This window comes from Anopheles nili, chromosome 3 (genome assembly GCF_943737925.1).
Source record: "Anopheles nili chromosome 3, idAnoNiliSN_F5_01, whole genome shotgun sequence".
Lineage (NCBI taxonomy): Eukaryota > Metazoa > Arthropoda > Insecta > Diptera > Culicidae > Anopheles > Anopheles nili.
In genome coordinates, this window is record NC_071292.1 from 28,839,606 (window position 1) to 28,865,458 (window position 25,853).

Here is a 25,853-nt window from a genome sequence, read left to right on the forward strand (position 1 = left end):
CATCGTAAAGGGTGTAATCGGAGAAAATCTCAAGCGCTCAAGCGAACAGGGCAGCTCCAGTTGCGTTGCAAAAACCACTGTCCTGCTGTCGGAATTCGCCACGCCACGGCTACATTCGAATGAAAATCCACGCGCAGTGGGAGTCCTGCATCCGGAGCAAAGCACGCCCCAAACCGAGCAAGGACCCCCAGCCGAGTGCAGCACTGACGATCATAAATTGCGGTTGAGAGGAATAAAACGCACAGCATGGCTGCACGGTCGTTAGTGTGAGGCGCGCGTACTTCGCCGTTCGTACATGGGTGGGAGACATTTTTCGCATCATTCCTCTTGCGCTGGAAAAGGGGCTGGAAAAGTGGATGACGGTGGCATCATCACGCGGCTCGGTGAAAAGCCACCCACTGTTGAATGTAGCATTATTGTGCGTGATTTGATAAATGGTTTTTATTGATTATTTTGTGACAATTTCTTTCAATGTCGCACTCGGCTGCAGACGTCGTTAATGTCAAATGGGTTTTATGGCGAACACGTTTGGAGGCGCAAGCTTTCGATTCAAGAGCAAAAGAATGTGATTGCGATGAAGATGCTGCGATGGAATTTTCCAATAAATAAATTTCCAATTTTCGATGTTACAAATGACATTTGTAATGTTCTCAAACGCCTACTGAGTTAACCCTTTGAAAAGCTAAAAAACGTGAACATTTAAAACCGGGAAGGATAATCGTGTATAAAAAGCCAGAAAGGGGGTCTTGTTAGTCCTCTTTTTCGGTAGAACCCATAAAGAAAGGCCTCTTTAAAGTTTACGACGTTTGGTCGGTAAGATACAACAAAAAGGTCTTTGAATTATTAACACAGCGAAACGTTGCATTCGCTACAAAGGAAGATACTGTATGAAATTTCTGCTTCAAACTCATGCATTCCTTCTGATTTCATTAAAACAAGAGACCAACTCTACCCCATTTTCTTGAAGAACATTCAGCTCATCTATCTCGCTGTTTACAGATACGCTTTATCTCCTCGCCCAACAAGTGCGAGTTCGTCACATCATCTGTAAATATCATCGATTACATCGCCACGCTGAGCTTCTACGTGGACCTCGTGCTGCAGCGGTTCGCATCGCATCTCGAGAACGCCGACATCCTCGAGTTCTTCTCCATCATCCGCATCATGCGGTTGTTCAAGCTGACGCGCCACTCGTCCGGGCTCAAGATCCTGATACAGACGTTTCGCGCCTCAGCCAAAGAGCTAACGCTGCTGGTGTTCTTTCTCGTGCTTGGCATCGTCATCTTCGCCAGTCTCGTTTACTACGCCGAGCGAATCCAGGCGAACCCACACAATGACTTCAACAGCATCCCTTTAGGGTTGTGGTGGGCTCTGGTTACGATGACCACCGTCGGGTACGGTGACATGGCGCCCAAAACCTACATCGGCATGTTCGTTGGTGCACTTTGTGCACTTGCAGGAGTACTGACGATCGCTCTGCCAGTGCCCGTCATCGTGAGCAACTTTGCGATGTATTACTCGCACACGCAGGCTCGAGCTAAGCTGCCCAAAAAGCGACGGCGTGTCCTGCCCGTGGAACAGCTTCGACAACCCCGCACGGCAGGTGAGTGATGTACCCGACGACTCGTTTCGACTGCTCTCGAACGGCGAGTTTCGAGGATCCTCAAGGCAGACATTACGAGGCTCGTCAACCATTTTCTTTCTCTTTCTTTGTTTCTTCCGTTTGCTTCGTCGCTCCGTCATTCCATTCCGCCTAAAACGCCATTTCGTCATTGTGAAACTCCGCTCCTACGCTGTGACGTCTGCATATGTCCCCGCAAAAAAACACGCACCACGCTGCTTGGCATCGCGCGAAACGTGATCGCAAAAATGTCGCCTAAATCCCTTGCCGTCACTGTCACGAACAGGTCCTGGCGGTGGCATGGGCATGCCCGGGTCTGGTCCGATGGCACGCCGTATGAACCAGGTGAAGACGAAGGACCTTGGCCCCAAAATCGGTAAGTTCTGCCCGCCCCGAGTTCCTGCTCACGTGAGGCACCCAAGCCTCGGACGATCAGTGCAGGCCACGCTCTTCTACACGCTTTTGCGCGGGCAAATCAGTTCCGCTAACCAAACGAACAAATTAAACGCGACGCTTTCAATCACGGTGTCAATGTGTTTCACACGCTACTCACGCAATCCCACGCATCAACGAAGGATCCCACGAGCCGTTCGCGATCGCAGTAGGCACCGGAAAAGTTGCGTGAAATGAAAAGGACTTTCTGTGTGGGGGTCCTTTTGCTTTTCATCGACCCCTATTTTGTGCCACCCTTCGTGAACGGTGCCCTCGTGGAGATCGATCGTGCACACTCATCACTCATTTTCACACCATCTTTAGCCCATTTCCAGCGATCGCTGGCGTAATATTTCTCGTCCAGGTGCGAGCTACACACCACCACCGCCTGCTAGGCGTCGAAAGTTGCTTCGTTTTGGTTTTCTTTCGATAATTTAACTCCCAAAAACTCCCCTCCGTTACGGCGGGAGGAAACCGGAACGTTAAACGAAAAACGAAGAAAAAAAACCCCAAAACCATTAGCACACCCACGGCGCTGGCATCGTTTTTTCGTGCCATTTTACGTTCTCTTACGCCTTTCAGCGCGCGCAAGGCAGAGTTTGGGTGGGAGTTTCACTCACAAACTTTATTAACCACCTTCGCGCCATCGATAGCGCCCGATAAGACGCAGCAGGGGGGGCGCAGCTTTTTCATTTCGTTTGCTCGTTTTTCACCGGCCGACGGTTTTTTTTTCTTCTCTACCTCGTGAGGCTAGCTTTCGGCTTGTCTTCACCGGTGTTATTATTATTTTTTTGTCTCTTCTTGTGCTTCAGCCTTTTATTCTTCTTTCGCATTTTCACTCCTCGCCTACTACGGCAATTCGGTCCAATTTTCCCCTTCGGTTGACGCGGTGGGACCGAACGTTTGCTCAGACGCTTAAATCAAGTTAATATTTACGCTTCTTTATTTTTAGATTATCCATTAAATCGGTCGGGCTTGTTTGTGCTTCCGTTCGGTTCGGTGTGTTTTTTATGTTTTTTATTTTGTTTGCTTTGTGGCGTTTTCCGGGCTCGATTCCGGACCACGGTGCCAGAAGAACGAGCTAATCAATCGAAGGGATCGAACGGAAAACGCATGGAAGCAGGTTGAAAGTATCACGTTTTAATCCAAAGTTTGGGTTCATTATTGGATTTTATTGAGTCTTTTAAATCCATCGCGATGGTATGAAAAAGTAATGAACTGTGGATGAAGCTGCAAACTGAGCTGATTAATGAGTGCGTAGAAGGATTTTCAACAATGCACTTACATAACGTGTTCATGTGAGCATTACATTTCCCATTAGACGCTTTTCAATCCACATGCGAACCCTAATCAAGCGATCCACACGCTAGTTATTCCAGCGAATTTCGCGATGTATCGAACCGAACAAAACTAACCTCAATCCACGCTTCCATTTGAACGGTTCGCGATAATGGCACGGAACGTTCGCCCCAAAAGATCTCTTCTCCCTTCATTACTCGATCCTTCGATGGGGTCGAAACCTCAACCCTGGTACACAATTAGCATCCGTCGCTTTTCCGGCATGTAGCCCGAAGGACCGTTTCGAGAACATCGTCCCAAATCCCACCGAAGCACTCAACCGAAACCGGTCCGAAATTACCCACCGGGCCGTGAATTCCAGCGTCAGAACAAAACACACCCATCCGGGAGCGCCATTATTGTCCTTCGATTGGTGCCGTTCCAATTGAACGCCGGCACCACAATCCCGGAAGGAAGAACAGACCCCAGAACGCGAGACCCGCATGGCCCATGTGCTCGGGGTGGAAATAATTAACATGACAGTTGACTCGGTGTCGCTTCCTTCCTCGGAATGGGTCAGGTCCGACGCCAAGTGTAACGCTTACTAGGGTGCACCCGTCGGTCGTTTCCGGGAGACATCCCCCTGGGCAAGCGAATGGCGCGAAGAAAATGTCCCACCATTGCTCGTGCTAGTTGTACCCGTTCGCAGGAAGTGATAAATACTATCGCCCCACACAATGGGAATCGTCGCTTTTTTTTTGTTGTCCCGCTGCTGCACATCGCGATCACTTCTCGTACGCTTCTCGGGTGCACTTTTGTCCTTCGTCCTTTTGTTTCGCTTGGTGGATGCAAAGAATCGACCACTTTGAGCCCATTCGTAGCGAGCCACAAACAAAACTCGGCTCCATAGTGAAGGCTTCCTCGTCACAAGTTTTCTCCACGCTACGATGGAGTTTTCCTCCCTCACTTCGCGACTGGCGCGACTTCCGGAAAACCCCTTCCATCGCGGGCTCGTAAAGGCCTTGGGTAAATACAATTTTCCCCCAAAAACCACACCGCACACACCACGCAGCAACGCGCATTGTTTGCTTATTGGGTAGCCAATCTTCAATCCATTCGCCATACCGTTCGCTTTGATTGAAGCTGACACACGCAGTCGCGTCGTTTACGGTGTGCGGTGTGGCTTTAACGGTGTGGCATGGTTTATTTTACGCGCCTTTCAACCCACCCACGGGGAGCCTTGTTTTCCATCCCCACCGACGCAAGGAAGGACGTCGACTTGCTCATATTGACGACCGTCAGGGTCTGTCTAGTCGAGTAAACATCGAACGAAAGCAACCGATTATCAAAGGATAACCCGTGTGCTGTTGGCAGAAGAGCTAGAGCTCGTTACAGGGGACATTAAGTAAACGGGAAACTTTACTTTTTTCTTTCAAACTTCTGGTGATCACACACGCGGGCACAGACTATTCCTGCTGGGGCGATCGTTACTTCCACACTCGAAAAGGACACTACTTAAAGGGCACTTCTTGCGAACCATCGCGTTATTCTGCAGGCTCTGTCACGCGGTTTTTCGAGTTGCCCGTTGGGGCCATTTGTCATCTGCCTGGTGGCAGCCGTTTCCGACTACCACAAGGCTCCCTCGACGTAAGGACACAGCCCGCAGGCACGTATGGCCCTGAATCAACTCTCAAAGGATTCAGCCGAACCAAAGTCATGGCCATCGGCGCTGCAATGCAGGCAGTTGACTTCAACCGGCATGGAAAAGAAAAAATGAAGCTTTCTTCGTTGCCTGAAGACTGTATCCTTAAACCATCACAGACCACACAGACATGAAGGTTTGTAACGGGTTTCGAGATGGGATCGAATTTTTCTGCATTCCACATTCGCTGCTAGTGCTCGGCAATAGTTTGCGATCAAAATCTCATTAGCCACACGGCAGAACAATTGAAGCTACCTTTGTCCGATTTACATACAAGAGCATAAAGAAAGCGATCCTCGCTTTTTGCTCGACATCCTGATTCTTTTAGTGATGGTAGAAGCACTCGGAATGGTGCAGCAATTACTGCGAACTGCTGGCACAACGGACTCACCCTCACATTATGCGCATCGGTAATTAGTCTAACCGGTGCCGGCAGGTGCAGAGAACGGAACCTGTGGGTTTGGTGTCATTAACATGATTAATTCACCCCTCCAACAACGCGCCCGAGACCACCCACTGCCGTCTAGCTCTTCGTGGGCGATTTGCAGAGAAAAAACTCCCACCTTCGAAGGTCTCGGCGGGCAGTGATTGGAGCGAATTCGGACTGTCCTTGCCCTTGACCAGTGCCAGTGTGATGGTCGCATGTGCGTGTGCACAAGATAAGTTGTCCCGCAACAATTTCTCCACTTCAGCCCACAGACGGAGGTGGAGTGAAAATTCTTTCCCATCCGGTACCGGTATCCGGTGGCCACACGGAACGAAGATAAATGGCAGTGATTATTTCATTTATCACTGGCCAAGGTGGAATTTTTCGGCCAAACGTAAAACGACACAGCGTCGAGCGCGCGTGAGCTGTGTGTCAGTGGATTTGTTTTTCCGCGTTCGGAGCTCAGCCGGGAAACTCCCGGGAAAAGCGGAGTATCACCGGTGCCCGTGCTTGGGTTTAGGTTTCCCCTCGCATGGGGCAAGGACGAACGCAACGGATGCGTTGAGGTTCGCGAAAAATATTTGCAACCATTTTTTTTCCGACGTCCTACCGACCCACCCGCCGGAAAAGCTCTCCGGAAACGACCGCACGGGGCACGACGTTCCGTTTCGTTTCTACACGCGCGCGCGCGCCACCGTGTGTTTCCGACGCTCCATTTTGGGGTAGCTCATTTAGCTAATTAGCCTAAACTGCCGCTTCATCAGCAAATGGAAAAAGGGGAAAATTGGTTTGGACGAACTTTTACGATCCGACACGACTCTCTGGAATGGGGTTTGGTGACTGAACGCATCATTTTCAAGCAGAAAATGAGTCCCCTTCAAAGCTAACGATCTACGAAAATGGGTTTGATATAATTTTAAAGTGCTACGACGACTGGTCGAGATATAACATCAAATAGTGTGTATATTCAACGCATTTGCATTGTGGTTTTTGCTGCTAGTTTGTCCCAACTGGTTATGCCGCTTTACATGTTTCAAAAGCTCAAAGGATAACCATTCATCCTTAAAGCTAGAGCTAATACTCGCCCACAAACAAGCCATTTAATTAGTGGCACATGAAAACAGGCGAAAGAAGACGCCCGTGGAATCCCCTTTCAAATATTAATTCACACATGATGCGCCAACACTAACGCCTTATTAGGAGGAGGTGGGCAGGTCCTGTTCGCCTGTTTAACTATCCAATCAATGTCCAATCAACCATCATCCTCAGCGTCGGCTGGCCCGTTCGTCAGCTGGTTAGGAAAAAGGGGGGACCATCGGGTTCGATCCCTCGTCAAACCAGGCGCCTCGGAGCTAACCAATCGAATCCGAAAACTTTTCCCCATCGCCCCATCAGTAGCTATCCCACAAAGCGGATTAACTTTTGAGGTCGTCGTGTCCTTTTTTAGGTGTTTTTTTGCATTTCTCCCAACGTGAGAGAGTGAGTGTGGGAAATTGTTTTAATTGTAGCACGTGGTTTGTGCAATTCATTTTACACCCGCGGTTTATCGAACGTGCAGCGAGCGGGTAAACTTAATTATCATTTCGTAGTAGTTTGTGGGGCTTTTCGGGAGCATTCGCTTAATTGCCCTTTGCGGTCAGCTTCAACCCCTATGCGGTCACCATCAACCCCCATAGCGTTCAACGGTGCTTCCCCTGAAGGCTTGGCTTCATAATTCAAGAAATGATCACACACACACATACACACACACACACACACACACACACCACACCAAGCACCGAGACCCGCTCACCTTCGCTAATGAATCGCTCTTCCGTGTCCGTGTTCGTCCTTTTTCTCTTTTTCTTTCTCTCTCTCTCTCTCTCTCACCCTGTTCACCTGCGTCCTCGACAATCGCTGTAGATGCCGCCTCGGCCTACATAGGCAAAGCTGGCGGCAAAATGGCACAGCTTTTATAACGAACAGCTTTTGCGCTAATCCCCGCACGGCTGCTCGCAGCACGCCATCGTCCTGTCGGTCCTGGCAGCCTCCCACTCGCACGCCAATTACGATGCGCCGATCACCAGCCTGCACCGTGTCCCCGATCCGCGACACACTGAGCACAACCGGACCACAAACACACACACACAATTTGTCACACGGTCCCCTTGGGGGTGGCGTTGGGCTTTGGGCTCCTGGAACTGCGGTGGAAAAAGCAACTCGGCTGGTGGAAAACTCACCCGCCTCGACGGGGCGCGCACATTTTCCGTCCTACTTCGCGTTTCGGTCGCTCTTCGCGTTTCAATCAACGAAAAATAACAGCCGTGTGCGGTGGTGAAAAAAAAAAACAAGGGGCAAAATAAAACTCGCACATGTGTTCTAATGAAACCACCGCGACGCTGCGGACGCGCTCCGATTGAGACAACATTACTCCACCAAAATGGCTGCCCACCACGTTGGTTGTGCACGCAACCTTTTCCCGTATCCTAGCGAAGGTCCTTTGCAACAGCCCGCGGGCTTTCAACAAGCACAGCAACAGCAGCAGCAGCAGCAGCAATATCACCAGATGTCCCCGGATGCTGCATTTCTTCCGGTTGTATCCGCACGTGTCCTGACGGCGACAGAGTGCACGTGTGTGTGTGTCCACGCGCGGTTCGTGGAAAAGTATTTAATCAGTAGCCGGTTTGTGGGCACAAAAAGGAAGAAACAAAAACTAGCCCACACCAGCCCGTTTCCGTTGGCGGTCCGATCGGATGACCCTTGCTGCAACCCGCGTCGTTGTTCGGTGTGTGCGCGTGTGTTTGTGCGTATTTTTGTTAGGTTTTCGTCTGCGATGAGTCCTGTTTTTTTTTTTTTCGTTTTTGTATTTTGTACTCCGCATCCCGCCTACTATGTCTCATTTGCTTCATACTCAAACTGATCTATGTGTGTGAGAGTTTTTTGTTTTTGTCGAACAGTAGACATTGGATTTTTAGACAAAAGCGCTTTAACCTCCCTCTCGGTGTGATATTGATGTGTATTTTTTGAATTTTTGTTTCTTTCGACGTACGTTTGGATTCACTTTTCCCGTCTAGTGTACGTGTGTCTGTTTCGTATTTCATATCCGCATCTAACGCTGCTTCAAGTAACGCTTCACATTTATTTACCAATTCTACACGTTCTGCACCAATTTTTCCTCGCACCGCCAATAGCAGAGCCCCCGATCGTTTGCGTCATTCGCCCAAAGCCACCCACTGATTGCTGCGAGCGATGTCATCGAAGCCAATCTAAAAATGTGCCCCCAAACTATCCGTCCGCGCATGCTTCGCGCGGAAAGATCAAACCTCCGGAACCACTAACGAGCCCGTGTCCCGCTGCCAATCGCCATTCGTTTCGACACGTCACACATTCACTCGTAGCTCGGTAGCACCTTCAGCTTCACGACGGCGACGAAACGGCGTAGAAATTGATGAACATTTATCCACGCGACACTTGCAAGGTACGGAAAGTCGCTTTGCCGTTGACGATTCCGCGCGATAAAATCTCGCCCGGTTGAAAAGTTTCACTAAACTGCCTCGCGGCAATGACCGTTTCGAAGCACACTTCACTTTAATGCCTTCCCAAACGAACCGAACTTTCCGTTCGCCGTTCGCTGGCCACGTCTGAACGTGTTTGGTTTTTGGGAGATTTTTCGCGAGCATCCTTGCTCCTGCATCCTGGTCGATCGTCGAGCATCACCGAATCACGGTACCACCCGAGTTGCCCGAGGGCGACTAATGCATATTGTAGTAATAACTCTCGTGTCCATTGTGTGCGCCTTTTGAGAGAGAAAAAAAACGCGTTGGAAAAACTCACCCAGCATCACGTGCGCCCGAATCGAACGAAAGGGGTAAACGGGACACCGGGGCCACAGGACCAGACCTTTATGGCGTTGCAGCAACGTGCTGCGGCAGTCGTAAAGCATAACAAAGGCACCTGCCTGTCGCTTGGTGGCTAGAAGGATTATTTTTTTTGGTTCCCCAGCCTCACACCAGCGAGATTGTGCCTGCGATAAGACCCGTCCCTCCGTCGGTTTTCCTTCCTTAGTGGGCTTTGGGAAATCAACTTTCCTCAGCTGAGCCGCGACATGTTCCGAGTGCCCGAGAGGGCCACAAGAACCTGGCAAGAAATCACATACACAACGTGGGCTTTTCCTTCCGACTCCATTATTCCGGCAACCCAAAGTGCACGTGAAAAGCGGAAGCTGAAAAAGGTGCGAAAAGCGTTCTTCCAAAAATTTCACGTGTTTCGCCTGTGCTTGGGTTGAGGATTTTTCCCGCATTTACACCAGACCTGGAAGCGAGTGCCATCGCCCCGGAGGCGCAACGGTAATCCACCACTATTACCAGGAAATCCGGAAGTGAGTGGTGCATCCGGCCGTCACTGTGCTTCCGAAATTTCCGCCCGCTGGAAAATGGCAGAGCAAAGGAAACGCTCCAAAAAGTCTTCACGTTATGCTTTGCATACGGTCGGTCCGTCGGTTGATTGCTTTGTAGTCACGGGCACAATGCGGGCGTACGTTTCCGCAAACCGGAAGCGATCTCGCCTACACGGCACTACGAGCCGCGTACGTGTTGCTGCACCGTCGTTGTGCACCGCATCCGAGAAGGATTATGCTTTGTCGCTATAATTTGTGCGGCACGGGTTTGTTTGTCAACTTGCGACGGTGCGCGCTCACGTGCGTTTCTGTGGGTGGAGTTTACTTCACCACCCGCAACATGTTTTCCAAGCACGCGTCATGGTAAACATGGACCGGGTAGCCTCGAGATCATACGCGAGTTTGCGCGCGCTTCTCATCGCCACGGTCGTCGTATGAATGGCTGAAAATTAGGCTGGCGTCGAGGTCCTTGTCAGGCGTCGGGGGAAAACGCTTAGCGCACATACACCCACACGCCTATCTAACCTTTATCAACGGCCACACAAAAAACCCGCCCGGAGGCCCTTTTTTGAGTTAGCTCAAACGTTGGGTGAAAGATTCAAAATTTCTTATTAGATAGCATGAATATTCTGGCCAACTTTCGTCCACAGTCCAACAACACGCGCCCCGTGATCGTTTCGAATTTTGCGGACACAATGGCACTTTTTGGTGTTTGTGTCGGGGTTTTTCGCATCATCCCTCTCCGGACTCCGGACTTCGGCCCAGTCGTAACAATCGAATTCAAATTTCCAACAATCAGAAACCATGCCACGCGAAGCCCGGGCTTCCCGCGCGTGGTTCCGGACGAGTTGGCGGCCTTTTTTCCCGCTAGCAGGTCCTTCAGGTGTGGCCGGTTGGTTGGTTCCGTGTTCTCCCGTACCAGATGGGGGTTTGTGGGAATTTTCACTCGCGTGCGTGGAAAACACATCAACCGGCAGCTGACGATTGGACGGTGCTTATGCTGCTTGCTCGTGTGGGTCTTATATGTTTTGGTCGGTTTTCATATTTCCATCAGTGGAAAACTCGAATCGATGGTTTGTACGTCAGGGAAGTAGCTGTAATGTTCTATTTTACCAAGAAAAACGTGCTTCAAGAATGAAATTAGCCACCATCAGGCAATCAATACATCACGCAGACCTACGTAATATAGATGACAGCAGTTTAAAGTGAAATAATTCATTTCGATAACTTTCCAATCTGCGTGTCCGGAAAAATAGAGCTTCAGGAATATTGTCCACAATTTTTCATACAATTTATTAAGATCAATTTATTCCTTTTTACAAAAATAAAACAAAAGTACACATAAATAATTTATTTACTCACGCATCCATTTGGCTTTCGTTTAGCACACTTATAATCCTCCTTAAAGCTATTTTTGTTATCTTTATAGCTCCTTCTGTCCAGCACAATTGAAAAGTACACAACTATCGCACTTCCACCGCATGATTCTGTTCTGAAAAAGAAAATCTGTTATCATGATTGGGATGTAGTTTGAATAAAATAACGACATTATCGTATAATAAGGCAATGATGCTTACGAAACTTTCACGCCAAGGGATTTCGTTTCTTCGTCCCACACACACACACACACCCCCATACTTTCTTGGCCGGCTCAAGATCGTCGCCTTTTGCTCCATCACTCCCCCCACGGCCCATCACATACGCTCAATTACCGCGCTTAGCAACCATTTAATGCGAACGGCGTTCGCTATCACAAATTCGGCTTCGGCATTATTTCGCCCCAACCATGCCCAACCATGGTGGTTTGCTTTGAGTTTGGTAATACCGAATGTCTGCCCATCTGGTCCGAGCCATCGTATAGCGGGTGGCGCGCAAATAAACCCGTCTCGTAAAAATAACCATGTTCGTACAAGTGTCACATCGCTTAGCCATATCACGAATCGCCGATAAGCGCCGGGTGGAAACTATTTTCGGACAACTTTCGGTTCCGCATTCTCCCCACGGGTGGACCGCCTTTCACCGTCCACCTCAACGGCCGTTATTGAATTAGTATCCTTTTGCCGACCCCGGCATGTGCTTCATTGACGCGAGCGCACCGAAGGGACACGCAAGGCTCACGAGCGCGTTAACGAAGTTATGCGCTCTGCTGGAAACTCAATCAACACGCACGTCAACCGTGATGCGGGACTTTTCCCGAACCGCTGGTGCGCGGAATGCGGTGCGACAGTTTTTCTTTGCCCGCGCGACGCGGTTTTCCTGCGTTTTTTCGGTCGATGCGTCTCGGCGATGTTTCCACCGTTTTAGCCGCAGCGTCCGACCGACCCGGGGAAAGATAATAGTTTATTCTATTCATTTGCCTCTCGTCCACCCGGATCGGTCGGATGAATATTCATGAGCCTTCGGCCAGCCGGTGGGTTCGTGGAGCCAAAGGTCACCCTTGGGGTGGGGGGGAGATCCACATTAGATGCGTATTGCGCGCTGGCAACGTTGGCCGCAGCGAAGCATAAGCCCAGTGCGATAATCCGTCCGTCCGTCCCCCAGTGAGATGGAACATTACTTGCTGGCATCCCAGGGCGCCGATGCGCCATTCGGAAAAATCAAACAAAACGTTTGCCAAACTTTACTGGCGCGTTCGTTCGTTTGTTCGATGCGAGGGTATGAAATAATGCTAAGGCGCTTTTACATCGCCATCGCTGGGAGCGGTTTTTGTACTTTTTCTTTTTGCATGCTTTCGGGGATAACTTTTTCTTGCGTACGTGCAGAGGATGCGCGTGAAAAGATGCGAAGAAAAACGAGCCAAAAAGACGGTTAATGGTTCACAGTTCTTTATTTCAGCTATTTTGTTTTACGCATTCGTGTTCGTTTGTTCTTAATCTGTAAAAAACGTTAATGACTCTTATTAAAATATCAATCAAACATCACGTCTGGTATGCGAGTATTTCATAATGCTCTAATCATGAAAATATCTATAAAAATAACCCTTGGCGACGTCTTGAATACATAATTTCGAATGCTGCTTTCAATCAAAACGATCAGGTGATAAAAAGAACGGTTAAATCGTTCATTTGCCCATCAAACGTTGCCCCGGTTTCAGCGGTATTTTCAGTCGAATGTTTTTCGCGGATCAAAATGAAATCAATAAATTGCTCCCGCTCCCGCTTCCGATCCTTATCGCATTCCTCCGTAATCCCACCGGCAACTGTTGCGCATGAAAGGAGCAAACGCAAACAAAAGACCAGCTTAGCGGATGCGGCTTCTCCGACCTGGCCTGGCTCTTAGCATATCTCCGCGCCATGATCGATATTCCGCTCACAGACTTAGGCCGCCGGAGTGCCCCATCCGTGTTCTGATTTGAGAAAGCTCTTTGTCAACAATCACGGAATCGCTGCTAAAACAAACTGCACGTGACAAACACGTGATACAGTCGATCGCGTTCTCTGAGGTCGAAGGACCAAGGTACGGCACTCCGGTCGGTCCCCACCGGGAAAGCCGGTGGAGAAAGGCAATAACAGCTTACTCGGTCACCCCGTGGGAGTTGAAATTATATTTACAGCTCGTGCTTGGCATTTGAAATCGTGCAAAGTGGCATCTGCGTCCGGTTCCCATCGCTTGTTCGAAGGCGGCTCAAACCGGTGCCACCAAGCGAAGGATAACTGTTTAATCGCTTCTTCTTCGGGTGAAAATCAGGCAGCTTGACTGACCACAGCCTCTTTTCCTCGAGACACAGGACACTGTCACTCACTCAATCCACTGGAAAAAGGGTCTTACTTATGCCGACGAAAATAAGAGTTTTCATGGTCGAAGGGCAGGTCCTTTTGGGTTTGCGTGCTTCATTTCTCTCTCTCTCTCTCTCTCTCTCTCTCTCTCTCTCTCTCGCACTCTCTATCTCTTCATCCATCGCACAGCCGCTCAGCTCTACTTTAACTTCCAGCTGGTGTGGAATACCGAACAGGTGCTTTGATTGCTATGTAAATTAGAACACCGAGGACATCTGCAAACACGCGGCCGACCGGGTCACGATGGCGCACTTTCAGGTCCCAAGAGCCTTGTGCTCCGGTGGAATGAAAATTTAAATCGTTCCCATTTTCCGCACCTCGAGCTTCTTGGAACAATTGCTTCCCGTCGCCATTGCAGTGGGGGGGTTTTGCAATCGAACAAAGAACCCGGAAGCCTCCCGGATTCCCGGTGCTTCCCCGGCAAAGGCTCACCAATTATCGTTAATTGATGGTTGTACTCGTGCGATTATCGGCTTTCGACACGAACCCGTGTTTATGCAATCAGGCGTTCGATTGCTTGCTTCGAAATATATTTATTTCGATCGATTTTTATCCCTCCCAACACGCCGAGGCATAAATCGTGCGCGACACCGCGCAACCGGCGCGTATAATTCTTCCATGTATGAGTTTGCATGTTGGCATGTTTTCCTTTTTTTTTGCGCCTTTCCATTCCACCCCACCAACCGAGATCCGGGAAAACATTTATTTCGCAACCCGCCGATGATTAAATTTAATCGCAAAATCTACCACTATAAATCCAAACAACACGCCCTCGGGGATCATCAGACTCAGACTTCTTTCGGTGCTTTTCGCGTTCCAGCCTCCCGTGGGGCGCATTTTGTGCCGTTAGCTTTCCCAACCGGCGGATGCAATTATTCACTTTGATGGTCCCGATTGAACCGTCGACCGGCCCTTCCTGCGGTTCCTTCGCAAAAGGATTCGCGCCATCCGCGAAAAACCCGGGAACAGAAAGTCAGTGGTCCTGATGTGGTGCCACAAAGCAAGCTCACTAATCGGGCTTCGGCTTGCCATATCATAAATACACCGCAAATGGGGATCGACCTTCCGACCCAGAGACCCGGGCCGGGAAGGCAAAAAGGAAAGGTCATTATCCTTGCTCGCTTGCGGGTTTTTTTTCCCGTGGAGCTAGTGTTTACCATCGATCGGCAATTATTTTCACCAAACTCAAACCCCCGGTCAGTATATCATCGCGGTGAACGCACGAACGAGCGCCCACTCCCGTTGCGGGTGTGTGTGGTATGAATTTTTCACTAAAAACTGTGCGAAAAAATGTGGAAAATAATTCGCAAACGTGTGACCGAGAAACCGAGGAACCTCGAGCATCGGATCGGTGACGCAATACCGGCCGCTTGTAAATCATGTCACGTAGCGAAAGCTTATTTCGACGGATGTGTTTCTGCCCGGCGCGTTCCGGAAATCTTTTAAAGCGACCTATTGGCCAAGTGAGCCGGAAGCCGGCACGAGTGGGCTGGCTCGCGAGCGGCAGGATTTAAGCACTCTCGATGCTGCACGACAGCACCATGTCCCAGGGGGTTTCACGTGCTTCGGCGAGTAATTTATATCGATTCGAGGCTGCTGGCGTAGCTTCCGCATTATGAACACGAGCGGTGCCAACAAGTGCAGTGTTTCGTACGGTCGGGCGATTTATTGTTCCCGCCAGCGCGAGTGTCCGTTTCCGATGATCACGTGGAGCGAATAAATTTCAAATGTTTCTAGCTCGGTGGAACGTGGGAGAGAAGTGCAAAAAAAAAACCTCTAATATCTATACCAACTTGCCGGGGAAAGGGGGTTTTTGTTTTCATTTCAATTTCAACATCCATCTCGGTGAGTGTTTTTGAAGTATCGTGAGATGAATATCAACACCATGCGATGATTATGTGTGATTTCAAACAAACAACCATATGAGTAACCGGAATGATAATGTGTTCTTATGAAAAATGCAGCTTACGATATCATTTCAATGCCTCCTTGAATGCTTTCTTCTTCTTCTTTACTGGTCACATCTCACAAATTGAGCACGTCGTACTTGACATGGCCTACCTTGCTATGTTTAGAGCCAAGGCTTTTATGACTTTTTTAATTACTCGTAGCTGAATAGTTAGTCCTACACACAGAGCGCGGGATGTTCAGACGAGATTCGATCCCGACACTATCGTGTGTTTGTGTCGCACACAAACGCTTCGGCTATCGAGCTCCTTGAATGTCAATCAATCTTAATAAATTTCGCCAAATTGATAGCGCTGACTTTTGTGACTCCATTAAATGATTATGGCATTCGCGAATCAAAAACCCCGATAATGTATTCCACGTATCTGGCGCTATTTTCGGATGCGCCCGATTCACAGCCATCACCATTTGCGCGATGTTAAATGGTCCAACTTTGTCAATCTAAAAGTAGTCTGCAAACAACGGACGACGTCACCGGCGCTCTGTTTGCACCGTGGAAATACTCGTTTTATTTCGTCCTCTCGTTCCAGGTGAGAAAACATTCCACCGTTCGGTGTATGCCTTTTGCTCATTTCCACCCGTTTGGGAGTGCGATTTTGCTACCTTCTTCAACGGTATTTTTCCATCCTCCTCTCAACCGGCCTTATCTTGTGGCATTTCGTCACGCGCCATCCGAACCCTTCCCTTGCACAACGCGGAAAGCTCTCGGCGTCTTGTTTGCGTCCCGCTCGGAAAACCCGCTCGGTGGAAAACTTTAGAGCGCGCCTAATTGAACACCCAAGTACCCGAAGTACGCGAAGTTATTTGTGACGCGAGAAGCCGATCGTAAAATTGAGTCCCAAAAACTCCTACCGACTGCTAGCCCATTGGCTCCATCTGGCATCGGTTTCGAGACTCGGGCTAGCCCCACGTAATGGGTCGTAAAATTTTCGAACTGAAAAATTGAAAAGTTAAGTCTAATTTTCTTCCACCGTGGTCCAATCGAGGTGCTGCTCGTTAGTGTGGCCGGAAACAGTGAAACAGAGGGTCTTTTTCTCTCTCTCTCTTCAACGAAACGCTTCAAATAAACCACGATCAACCTACTGCCATTGGTTATAATCCTTGCGTCCGAGGCTTTGAGCCGGCAGCTTAGCCAGCTGACTGGCCATTGGTGATTTGTTGCGTGAAAATTTGACGACTTTTCCTAATCCCACCGCCACCAGCAGCAACACGGAAACGGGACCACCCACCATTCTTCAGGACACCCGCGGGTTCGCTCTTTAAAACTTCCGCACTGGACGGGTCCTCGTCGGGCGCACAATTTATGGTCATTATTTATGATGTTTGCGTAGTTTTGCTAACGGCAGCAGCCGGCCAGCACGCGTTGCTATAAATCATTAGCTATTTGTCAACCTCGCCAAACCCCTTAATGTCGGCCAATCCCGGCTCGTGGGAGGGCTGGCACACGCGGGCTTCAAATAAATTATCTTTCGATTCATTCTAAATTCAAATTAAAACCCACCCGTCGAGGCGTGATTGCGAGTGGTGGCCATAAATATTCAAATCATTTCGAGAACCCGTTTGTCGCCCGGCCCGCTCCCGATCCCGACGGTCGGGAAAAGTTTGGATATTCCCAGGCTCCAACGCCATCCTCGCACCACGGAAGCGTTCGATGTGTCCTAATCAAACAGGACCGAAAACAATGTCGCAACATATCGCCGTTCCGGGTGATGGGGCGATTTATCCGCCGTTCGGGATGATGGCTGCTTATTTGCCGTTTGAGGCTCGAGGGCCATAAATTTGGCTCCTCTGGCGAAAAAGGGTTAGCTGACCGTCGATCCTTGGGATGGGGAAAGAATGTTCTCGTTTGATGCTGTCCGTATCACAAGGATCGGCTATCATTTTTCCACGGTTTCGTTATGTTGTAATTCATTTGAGCGGGGTTCTTTCGGGCACGTTCTGACGAGTCAGCAATGTTCGGTGGATGGTTTCTGATGAACTCATCGCTCGTAAAAGCATTGAGCTATTCGTTTAAGCCGATTTATGGCCATAGAGACACATGTTCCGAAACCGAATTAAATGAATTGACGAGACGTGATAAATCTAGTCGCAATTTGTTCGGAACTGCAATCGAAATCCTTTCCTTTCTGAACTGTAAAGGCTGTATGAATTATGTGTCTTAATCTCATAAGTGGATTTTCTTATTTCCTTCTATTGGTAGTTTCTGACGTCAGCTTTAAAATAAAGCCCAAATCAATCTCCTACTCAGTTGTAACCCTTTCATATTCCTTATCACTTAGTGCGTGACCCACACACCTTGATAAGTGACGTTTTATTGCAATAAGTGAACAGCACAATTTGATCAAGTGTCAGCTCCCCATTCTCCACCACAAGCGATGCACTTCCCACCGGAACCTACTCACTGTGGCTGCAAAAGGAAGCGCGAAGAATGAGATTATTTATTATCTTTGAAATACATCCCCTTTTATTGGCACACGGGAGCGTCCTGTCCAGCCAAAGCGAACCGTTGTCCTAGTTTCGCCTTATTTCCCCCGGGGTCGGAAAACAACCCATCCTGCTCGAGCCGACGGGGGCAAAAGTTGTGAGTGTCCCCGGTTTTTGCAACCGCCGCGCCCCGGCGTTGTGCCAATAAAGTTTCCAATCCCTCGGTGCGGGTCGGAATCGAAAACGAGCATCTTTACTGCTTCCAAACCCCCGGTGGGAATTGGCACAAGACGGACCGGCTCTCACCGGTACGTTCGTTGATCTTTTGGTTCGCCTCGTGGCCGTTCGTCGTCGTCCTGCCTGTCCTGCTTGCTTTTGGCCGAATTTCGGGCTCCTCGCTTCAACCCCCAGTGCCAGTTAGGCCACGAGCTGGAGAATAAATTCATATCAAATCAGTTCCTTTGGCCTCGTCCACCTCGTGCGGATCGAATCCTCTCCCACCACACAAACTACGGCGCGAAAGGGTGGAACAGTTCGGTGGAGATGAAGCGAATACCAAAAAGAAAATGAACGCTCGAACTAAAGAAGTCCTTTTCTCACTCACCTCCTTTCCTGAAGGTAATCCGAAATCCTCGTTCCGTTTTAGAACGGCGTGGAGTGAGAACTCATATCTACCGTGGCGCTTACACAAATGGTTTCTATAACGATATTAAGCTCCTGCGCGTATTAAAACCGACCGAGCCTGATGTGTTTCGATCCTGCTGTGCTCTCTCTCTCTCTCTCTCTTTCTCTCTCTTTCTCTTTTCACCCACTAACGGGCGGGTTTTATCTGACCCGATATTTCGTCCCATTTTCATCGTTACCATCATCGATCAGCCATCACCGGCAGGACGTTCGTGTCGTTCTACGAGTGTACGTAATCACCAGGACACGAGTGGGTGTTTGTGTGCCTGTGTGTGTGTGTGAGTGCTTTACTCTGTTTCACTCGGTCTCTCTCTCTTTCTCTGTCACACACAGCTCTTGTTCCACTTCACGCCGACACGTTTTTCTTGCTGCAATAAGTTGAAGTTTCTGCCTTGCATTTTTTTTCTTTCCTTGCTCGAATCGAACGGTACAGAACAAAAAAAAGGCTCCTCCAGACGGATCCGTCTTCCTTTCGCACAACGTACCACCAAAAAATCACGCCGTTTTGCCGTCGTTTTCGTTACGATTTCATCCCCCCCCACGATGGTGTGTTCCAAACGATGTTCTGCTGTTATTGCAGTCGACCACCTGCTGCCCGAGACCACCCACCGTGGGTGTGGAAAGCTCTCCCACACGGATCATCGCGCCACCAGTAGTTTGTCCTTGGGCCGAGTCGTTTTTAATGTCACGATGCTTCCACCCCGAGCTGTGAACTCGCAAACATAAACCCAGCACTAAAAACCTCAATCTAAGGAGCAAACTCACCCCCCCTGGGGACGATCTCATAAAAATGGTTCATATCCTGCCCATGTTTCGTTGGCTGGGTTTTTTTTCCTCCCTTGTTTCTTTCTTTCGCGTTTTCCACTCGCATTGCCACAACTTCAACTCCTTCTCGACGCGGTGGAAAGTTTTCCGACGCGTGTCCAGCACGCAGGTCAGCCTCCGTTCATGCGACAGCACTGCGTACGGATGCAGCCATCTGATCGTCATTTTCACCCGATGCCCGATGTCTCTACCTTCACGTCTTTCTCTTTCCACAGAGCAAACGAAGCGCCGCATTTCGAACGCCATGAATCTGGTCAAAGTCAACACAAAGCTCTCGCGGGACTAGCGTGTTGGGCGGTGCTAAAAATTTGTCCATCTAAGCAAATGGCGTTGCCAGAGTCCAGCATGTTAAAAATGAAACTCCACTGCCCTGGCATCGGTCTCCGGCGGGGTAAAGCTTATCGGATACTGAACGAATCAGTCAAAATGGATGTAATCTTCAATCTTGTCTCCTGTCGTGCCTCGGTTTTTGGATCTTCCCTGCCATTGCGGTTAAATGCGCTCCTCTTTCCAATCAGGAAGCGCGCACAGATTGGAAAAGCAGCACACATACACACTGACACACCTTCATATGCACCAAACGATGATGGATATTCAAACGTCTTGCTCATCCGTTGTTGATCCACGCGTGAATTCTACGCTTCGGACGCACACGTTCCGGGAAGGAGCGATTTTCTTTGCCATCTCCGGCCGCCGGACCAACTGCCGGTTGGTATTTGTTAGCCCACGTTACTTGTTGCTTCCTGTTATCATTTGTTCCACCTGTTTTCCGGCCCTGCAAGGATACGTTTCCCGGAATGTTACCGTTTACCGGTGGTCATTTGAACGGACCGTAAAAAATATCAATCACCATGCACGCGTTTCATGTACAGTTCATAAATAGGTGTTACTACGAACCATTAGTTCACTTCGATTCCAGATCGTAAATTAATCGTCTTGAATCCAAAACCGCTTTTTTCAAATGAACATGTATTGCGTTATAAAAGATGGATCAAAAGAATGATAGTAGAATGCATTTCACTAGCGTAAATGAAAATATATCCTGGATTTCCTTGTTCGATTTTTTTATATAAAAAACTGCATTAATGTACATGTTAAAACAATCACGAACATTAGTATGATTCCGTTCAATCGTTTTAGAAAAGTCTAGCCACACTTTCTAGTCACAAATTGTTCTTTCTTTCGTTACTAGAACAAATTTTAGATTAGAAAGATACACTTTCAGTATCATTTTATACAATTTTGTTCATTTTATTGCCATTCCTTGAAACACCCAGAAAATTTTCAGTTTGGTTAGAATAGCGTACAGTATCTAATTCGATTAATTTTTACTTGTACCATGCCATGTAGTAAATAAAATCACCAAGAAATGTCCACACAGAAGCAAAACAAAAAGCGAAACAAAATGACGATAATAATTCTGTCCTTCGCACTACGCAAACAAAATACTGACCCACCATCGTGTACACGACATGCAACAAAGCTCAAGCGATCGTGCCTTCCCAAGCAATCTTAAGCTAAATCTAATTTATGACGCATAAAACAGCATCATGATTAAACTTTACACACTCGCATAAAGAAAGGCCGAACCCCCGAAAACACGCTGATTATCCTTGATTTATTAACGCAACAAACCCTTTGAACACAATGCACGAAAACAGCAAGGCGCAAAAATTGCAGCACGAAGCACCAACCAAACACCGAGCAAAAAGGGCACACACCGTAAAGCATGCCAGTACCTATGTAAAGTGATTTACTGGCTTTTGGCGAACATTCGGCCAACTATCATCATCATCATCGTTGACTCCGTAGCACACGCAGGACCTCGGGAGACAATCGGTCAACGAAACCCGCCGGTTGTCCTGCATCCCGTGTAACGATCGTATCGTCGCACGACAAAGAGACACCACGAAAGCTCGTGACCAAAAACCCAACCTGCGGTGCTGCGCTAAAATAAGCTCAATCTTTTGCTGCAATATAAAAAGACTCGACACAACCACCTCTAAGTGACCACCTTTGTGACCCAGCAGGCGGTCACCCGGAGGGTTTCCGAGCGCGTTTGTTAGCTTTTTGTGTCAGCGCAGTACGGTACGCCACGAAAAGGACCATGCAGGACCTCGGTGTAGTTCCATTTTATCCACTGTTATTTTTTCCCTTCCATCGCGCATCGTGCATGCGAACTGCAGGTGTGATGCAATTTTCTACCCTCTTCTTTTAGTCTACGGATGTTCCACGGGTTGTGGAAAATTTTCCAGGAATAACCAGCTTTTTCGCTGCACTTTTACTCCCTCTAAGCCACCCCCTTTGAGGAGGTGGTCATCCTTTATCACCCAACTTGGCTTGGCTCGACTTTTTGGCATCGTTTATCACACCGGTGCCCGGGCCATGGTGAAAGGCGAACCCATTCTGAACTAATTCTCCGCCCATTATCTCGCTGGCGTTGTATTAGCGCGTACGGCTTCCAACTTTTCCGCACTTGCATCCGTGTGGGTGTTTTTTCTTCTTCTTTTTTCCCCCGGTTTTTTTCTTGTCGGCCGATCAGCTCCGGTGCATCGCTCCACCGGATGAGCCGGATCTTGTTGCATCATTTTTCGAGCAGAACCACGTTCCACCCAGAGCTAGAGGTTCTACCTGCTCGATGCGATGTTGGAAAACTACACTACCCCTTTTTTTCCGACCGATCCCTTAGCTCCATTCATCATAGAATTTACCCCCCCGGGGGGAGAACCGGCAAATACCGGGGCCACTGCTATTTTTCGCCTCAAACGTAAGCCCTGTTGATAACGCTGCGAACGGAATTTTCCCACACAACCCGAGGGACCACAGGGTTCTCCCTTACATTGGTCCTTTTTTTTGCGACCTCCACCATTTCCAACTGACCTTGCGCGAGTTACAACGCTCTGACCTCGTCGGATGATGAAGAGACCTGGAAGCTAAAACAAAAATAATAACACCCCAACCTGAACCGGTACGAATGGGAGGCCCTACGTTCCTCACACGGGTGGGTCAAATTCCCGCCGGGCAACAAACCGGTGGGCCTCTGTTTTCCATTCCACAACGATCACAATGCGCGGGAACTCGAACGGTGTGGCGCACAACAGGAAAACGGTGGGCAACATCCATTAAAGCAAATATTGATTGTGCTGATATGTTTCGCTTTCGGTCTCGGTTTGCTGCTCGGTGTATCGACGCCCTTCACCAGCGCCACTGTCAATATTGGATGAAGCGAAATCGAGCAAATTGCCAACACGAATCAGGCGCGTTTCGTTGATCGACGGCTCACTTCAGCAAAAAGCCTGGCCTGGGGCCGCTCCCCGAATCGTTGGCATGAAAAGCGCCACCGGGCGTGGAAGGGTCGCCCGCAGCTGCGTGTGGTTTTTGTGGATGCTCCTTTATTTTCTCTCTCTTCTGGAACGTAAGCAAAAAAGAACGCACTAGCCACCCGTGGGGCATGGGGTGGCAAATGTTGGGTCACAAAGGCCACCCGGGTCCGAAAGGGATAACATTCCTTAAAGCCTCACGCACCGAAAGGCTCCGACGGTTCGGCGTAATTAAATTCGTTCGCCACGGCATCCGGATTCCCTCACCCGAGAAGCGGGATCCAATTTGCATTTCAAGGACGATCGGAATTATAAGATTGTCGCAGGGTTGATGGCTCATGATTGGAAACTGCCACGGTGGAAGCTAGCGCGCATATTCAAACCGTACCGTTAGCATTTCGACCCCCGGAGCGGTTGCGGGAATGCGGCATCCTCCGCAACCGGGATGAATTATTTGCTCCACCTGAACGTGATAATCAAATCATACACCTGATTTACGAGCGCTCGATTAGCCGCCAAAAACGTGCGACCAACGTTTTCCCATGGCTGCTACGATGGGACGTCAATTTTTAATCACGTTGCTAAAGCAATCACCATGGCCTGCTTGAATCGCTCTATTGTCCTGTCACCTCTTTCGCTCTGTGTGTTCATCCGTTAGAAGGATTGTTTGTGTGTACGCGTGTGTGTGTAGAGCTGTGTAGCCGTGTGTAATTGGATCATTCCTGTGTGTTTAATGGCCAAATAGTCTCCGGTTGTGAATCACCCCATTAGCTAGCTAGACATCGTGTTAGATACATATAGTTGTGGTAGCGTTTAGCATCCTTTTTCCTTCCACCATGCACGCACACCAGTGCCACCCTGCATCCGTCACAGTAGCATCCATCCCACCAGCGCCATCTTGAATCTCTTCATCTCCTGTCAACACGCGAGCAACCCGTTCATCGCTTGTCGCTTCTGCTGGCCTGCTTAAAGATTAAAACAAATTATCTCAAATCTCCACCCCTGGTCCGCGGTTCATCATAAATTAACAGACGCACCCCCCCGGCCCCCCTACTTGGCGTCACCAGCGACAAGTTCGTTCCAAGATCCGTTTGAACCGGAGCCGGGTGAACCTGGATCTTGGATGGCGCACCATAAGAGCACTTGAGCTTCGGGGATGGTTCGCTCCTTCGATAACTCTTGGGAAAGGGCAAAGACCAACCACACATTAGCACGCCATCTTCACCACACAAACCCAATTCTTCACCTAATCATGTGTTCCTTAAGGCTCCGTGCCGCAGGATAGCTGCCTGCACCGAACAGCATATCATTTGTTGCCGCGTATCTCTCTGTGTATGTGCACGCGCGCGTGTGTGTGTGTGTGTGCGTGTGTAGTGTCCTCTAGAAGTTATCCGTTCCGAGACCACTGCTCCTCTATCACTTTCGAGGATTTGATTTGATCCGCACACTCCCCATCCAGGTTCATCCGTGTTAAGAGGTCGTCAATGTTCAAGTGTTCTATCGTTTGATTTGGTAACGACGTATTCGTCGCCTGTTGGATGGTTGTTGTTAGCATAGAAAAAAAAATGTCCCATTTCTGCAGTTTGTTTTGTTGCGTATGCGAAAGGCGTTGTTTTGTTGTACGTTGTTTTCACCCTTCAATGTAGGCCGTTTGATATTTGAACCATTCGAGTACGAATGCGAAAGCAACTCCCACATTCGTTTCACTTTCACTTCCTTTTAGAGCCGCTCGTTTGGTGTTCCTACTATTGAATTATTGTGTCCTCCTCCACGACTTTCTCTCTCTTTCTCTCTCTGTCTTTCTCTTTGTCACTACTCTTTCAATGTGTGCTCCCTATGGTATGTTTCGATGGTTCATGATTGTGTGTAGCCAAACCTATATAGGCATGCGTACCTGTGTTGACCGGAACGTGTCCTTTCTTCCCAAAACGTTCCAGCGCTAGCGGTGTAATTTTGCATGTTCTCATTTTCATCTTCTCCATCAACCCAACCCAAACAGGTCCGATCGGTGCGAGCATCGTCGCGATGTGTCCGAAAAACGTTGGCCTTCACACCAATCCAGCTCTGGCCATGTGCAAGCCAACATTCGAAGTTCGCCCGCCAACGGTTGCTCCAACTCCGATGCTGCTAGTTCCGCGTGACTCCAGCTTTAAGCCAACGATTTCCACGGGAGCAGCAGCAAACAATGGTTCCAGCTCGGCCAACCTCAACAACAATAACAACAGTGTTACGGCGACGAACAACAACAAACCGCCGGGCAGCAACACCAACAACACCAGTAGTGTTAAGATCATCGCCAACAGCAACAGTCAGGGCAACATCGTTAAGAGTACGAGCGGGCAGCTGACGAACGCGATCGCTGTGGTCAAAAGCAACGGAACCACCGCTAAGGAGGCACCGGAAGAGAAACGATTCCTTTGAGGTATTTTTTGGCGCGCGGGCACCGTTGTCCTATGCGCCTGAAGGTATGCAAGTGCGTGACAAATTTCAATGCCAAATTATAAAGTGAAAACACCCGTCGCACTTTTGGCACAGAAAAGCCCTGTAAATACACCCGTCGCACGATAACGGTCACGAGATATTTGCCAGCAGGTGGTCCTGCAGCAGCATGCAGATCGTTTCGGTTTCCTTTAGAGGAACGAAACCACACCAAACGGCATATTAAGCGACCGAAAGCTAGCCAAGCTGCACAGTGTGAGTGTTTCCGTGTAATATTTGTAAGAAAATCACTGAACAAAACTTTTCATCCTGACGCTAGGTCTCATAGTGTTTCACTTTTCGCTAGTGCAAGGTCGAACCCTCGATACGCCTTATTGGCCGAGGTGATCGCGAAGGTGGTTCAATTTTCAATTATGCCTTCACGCTTCAAACGCAACTCACAGCAATGAGACGTATATTTTTAATCCCATACATTAATGTAAGAAAACCTGTTTCTAAGCGCTAGGTAATGGTAGTTATATTTATATATACACGCATATGTATATGTCGATCTGAATGCCTTCAGTTCAGATGCGTTTCAAT

General features: G+C 48.9%; 1 protein-coding gene across 1 annotated transcript in view; it reads left to right on the top strand.

The window, feature by feature from the left end:
• Positions 1 to 25,253, top strand: part of LOC128725986 (potassium voltage-gated channel protein Shaw-like) — a 36,324-nt gene extending 11,071 nt beyond the window's left edge. The window contains exons 5-7 of the mRNA XM_053819761.1: positions 1,000 to 1,603; positions 1,908 to 1,997; positions 24,832 to 25,253. Coding sequence (XP_053675736.1) covers positions 1,000 to 1,603; positions 1,908 to 1,997; positions 24,832 to 25,253 — 1,116 coding nt within the window. The remainder of the gene's footprint in view (positions 1 to 999; positions 1,604 to 1,907; positions 1,998 to 24,831) is intronic.
• The last annotated feature ends 600 nt before the right edge of the window (positions 25,254 to 25,853 follow it).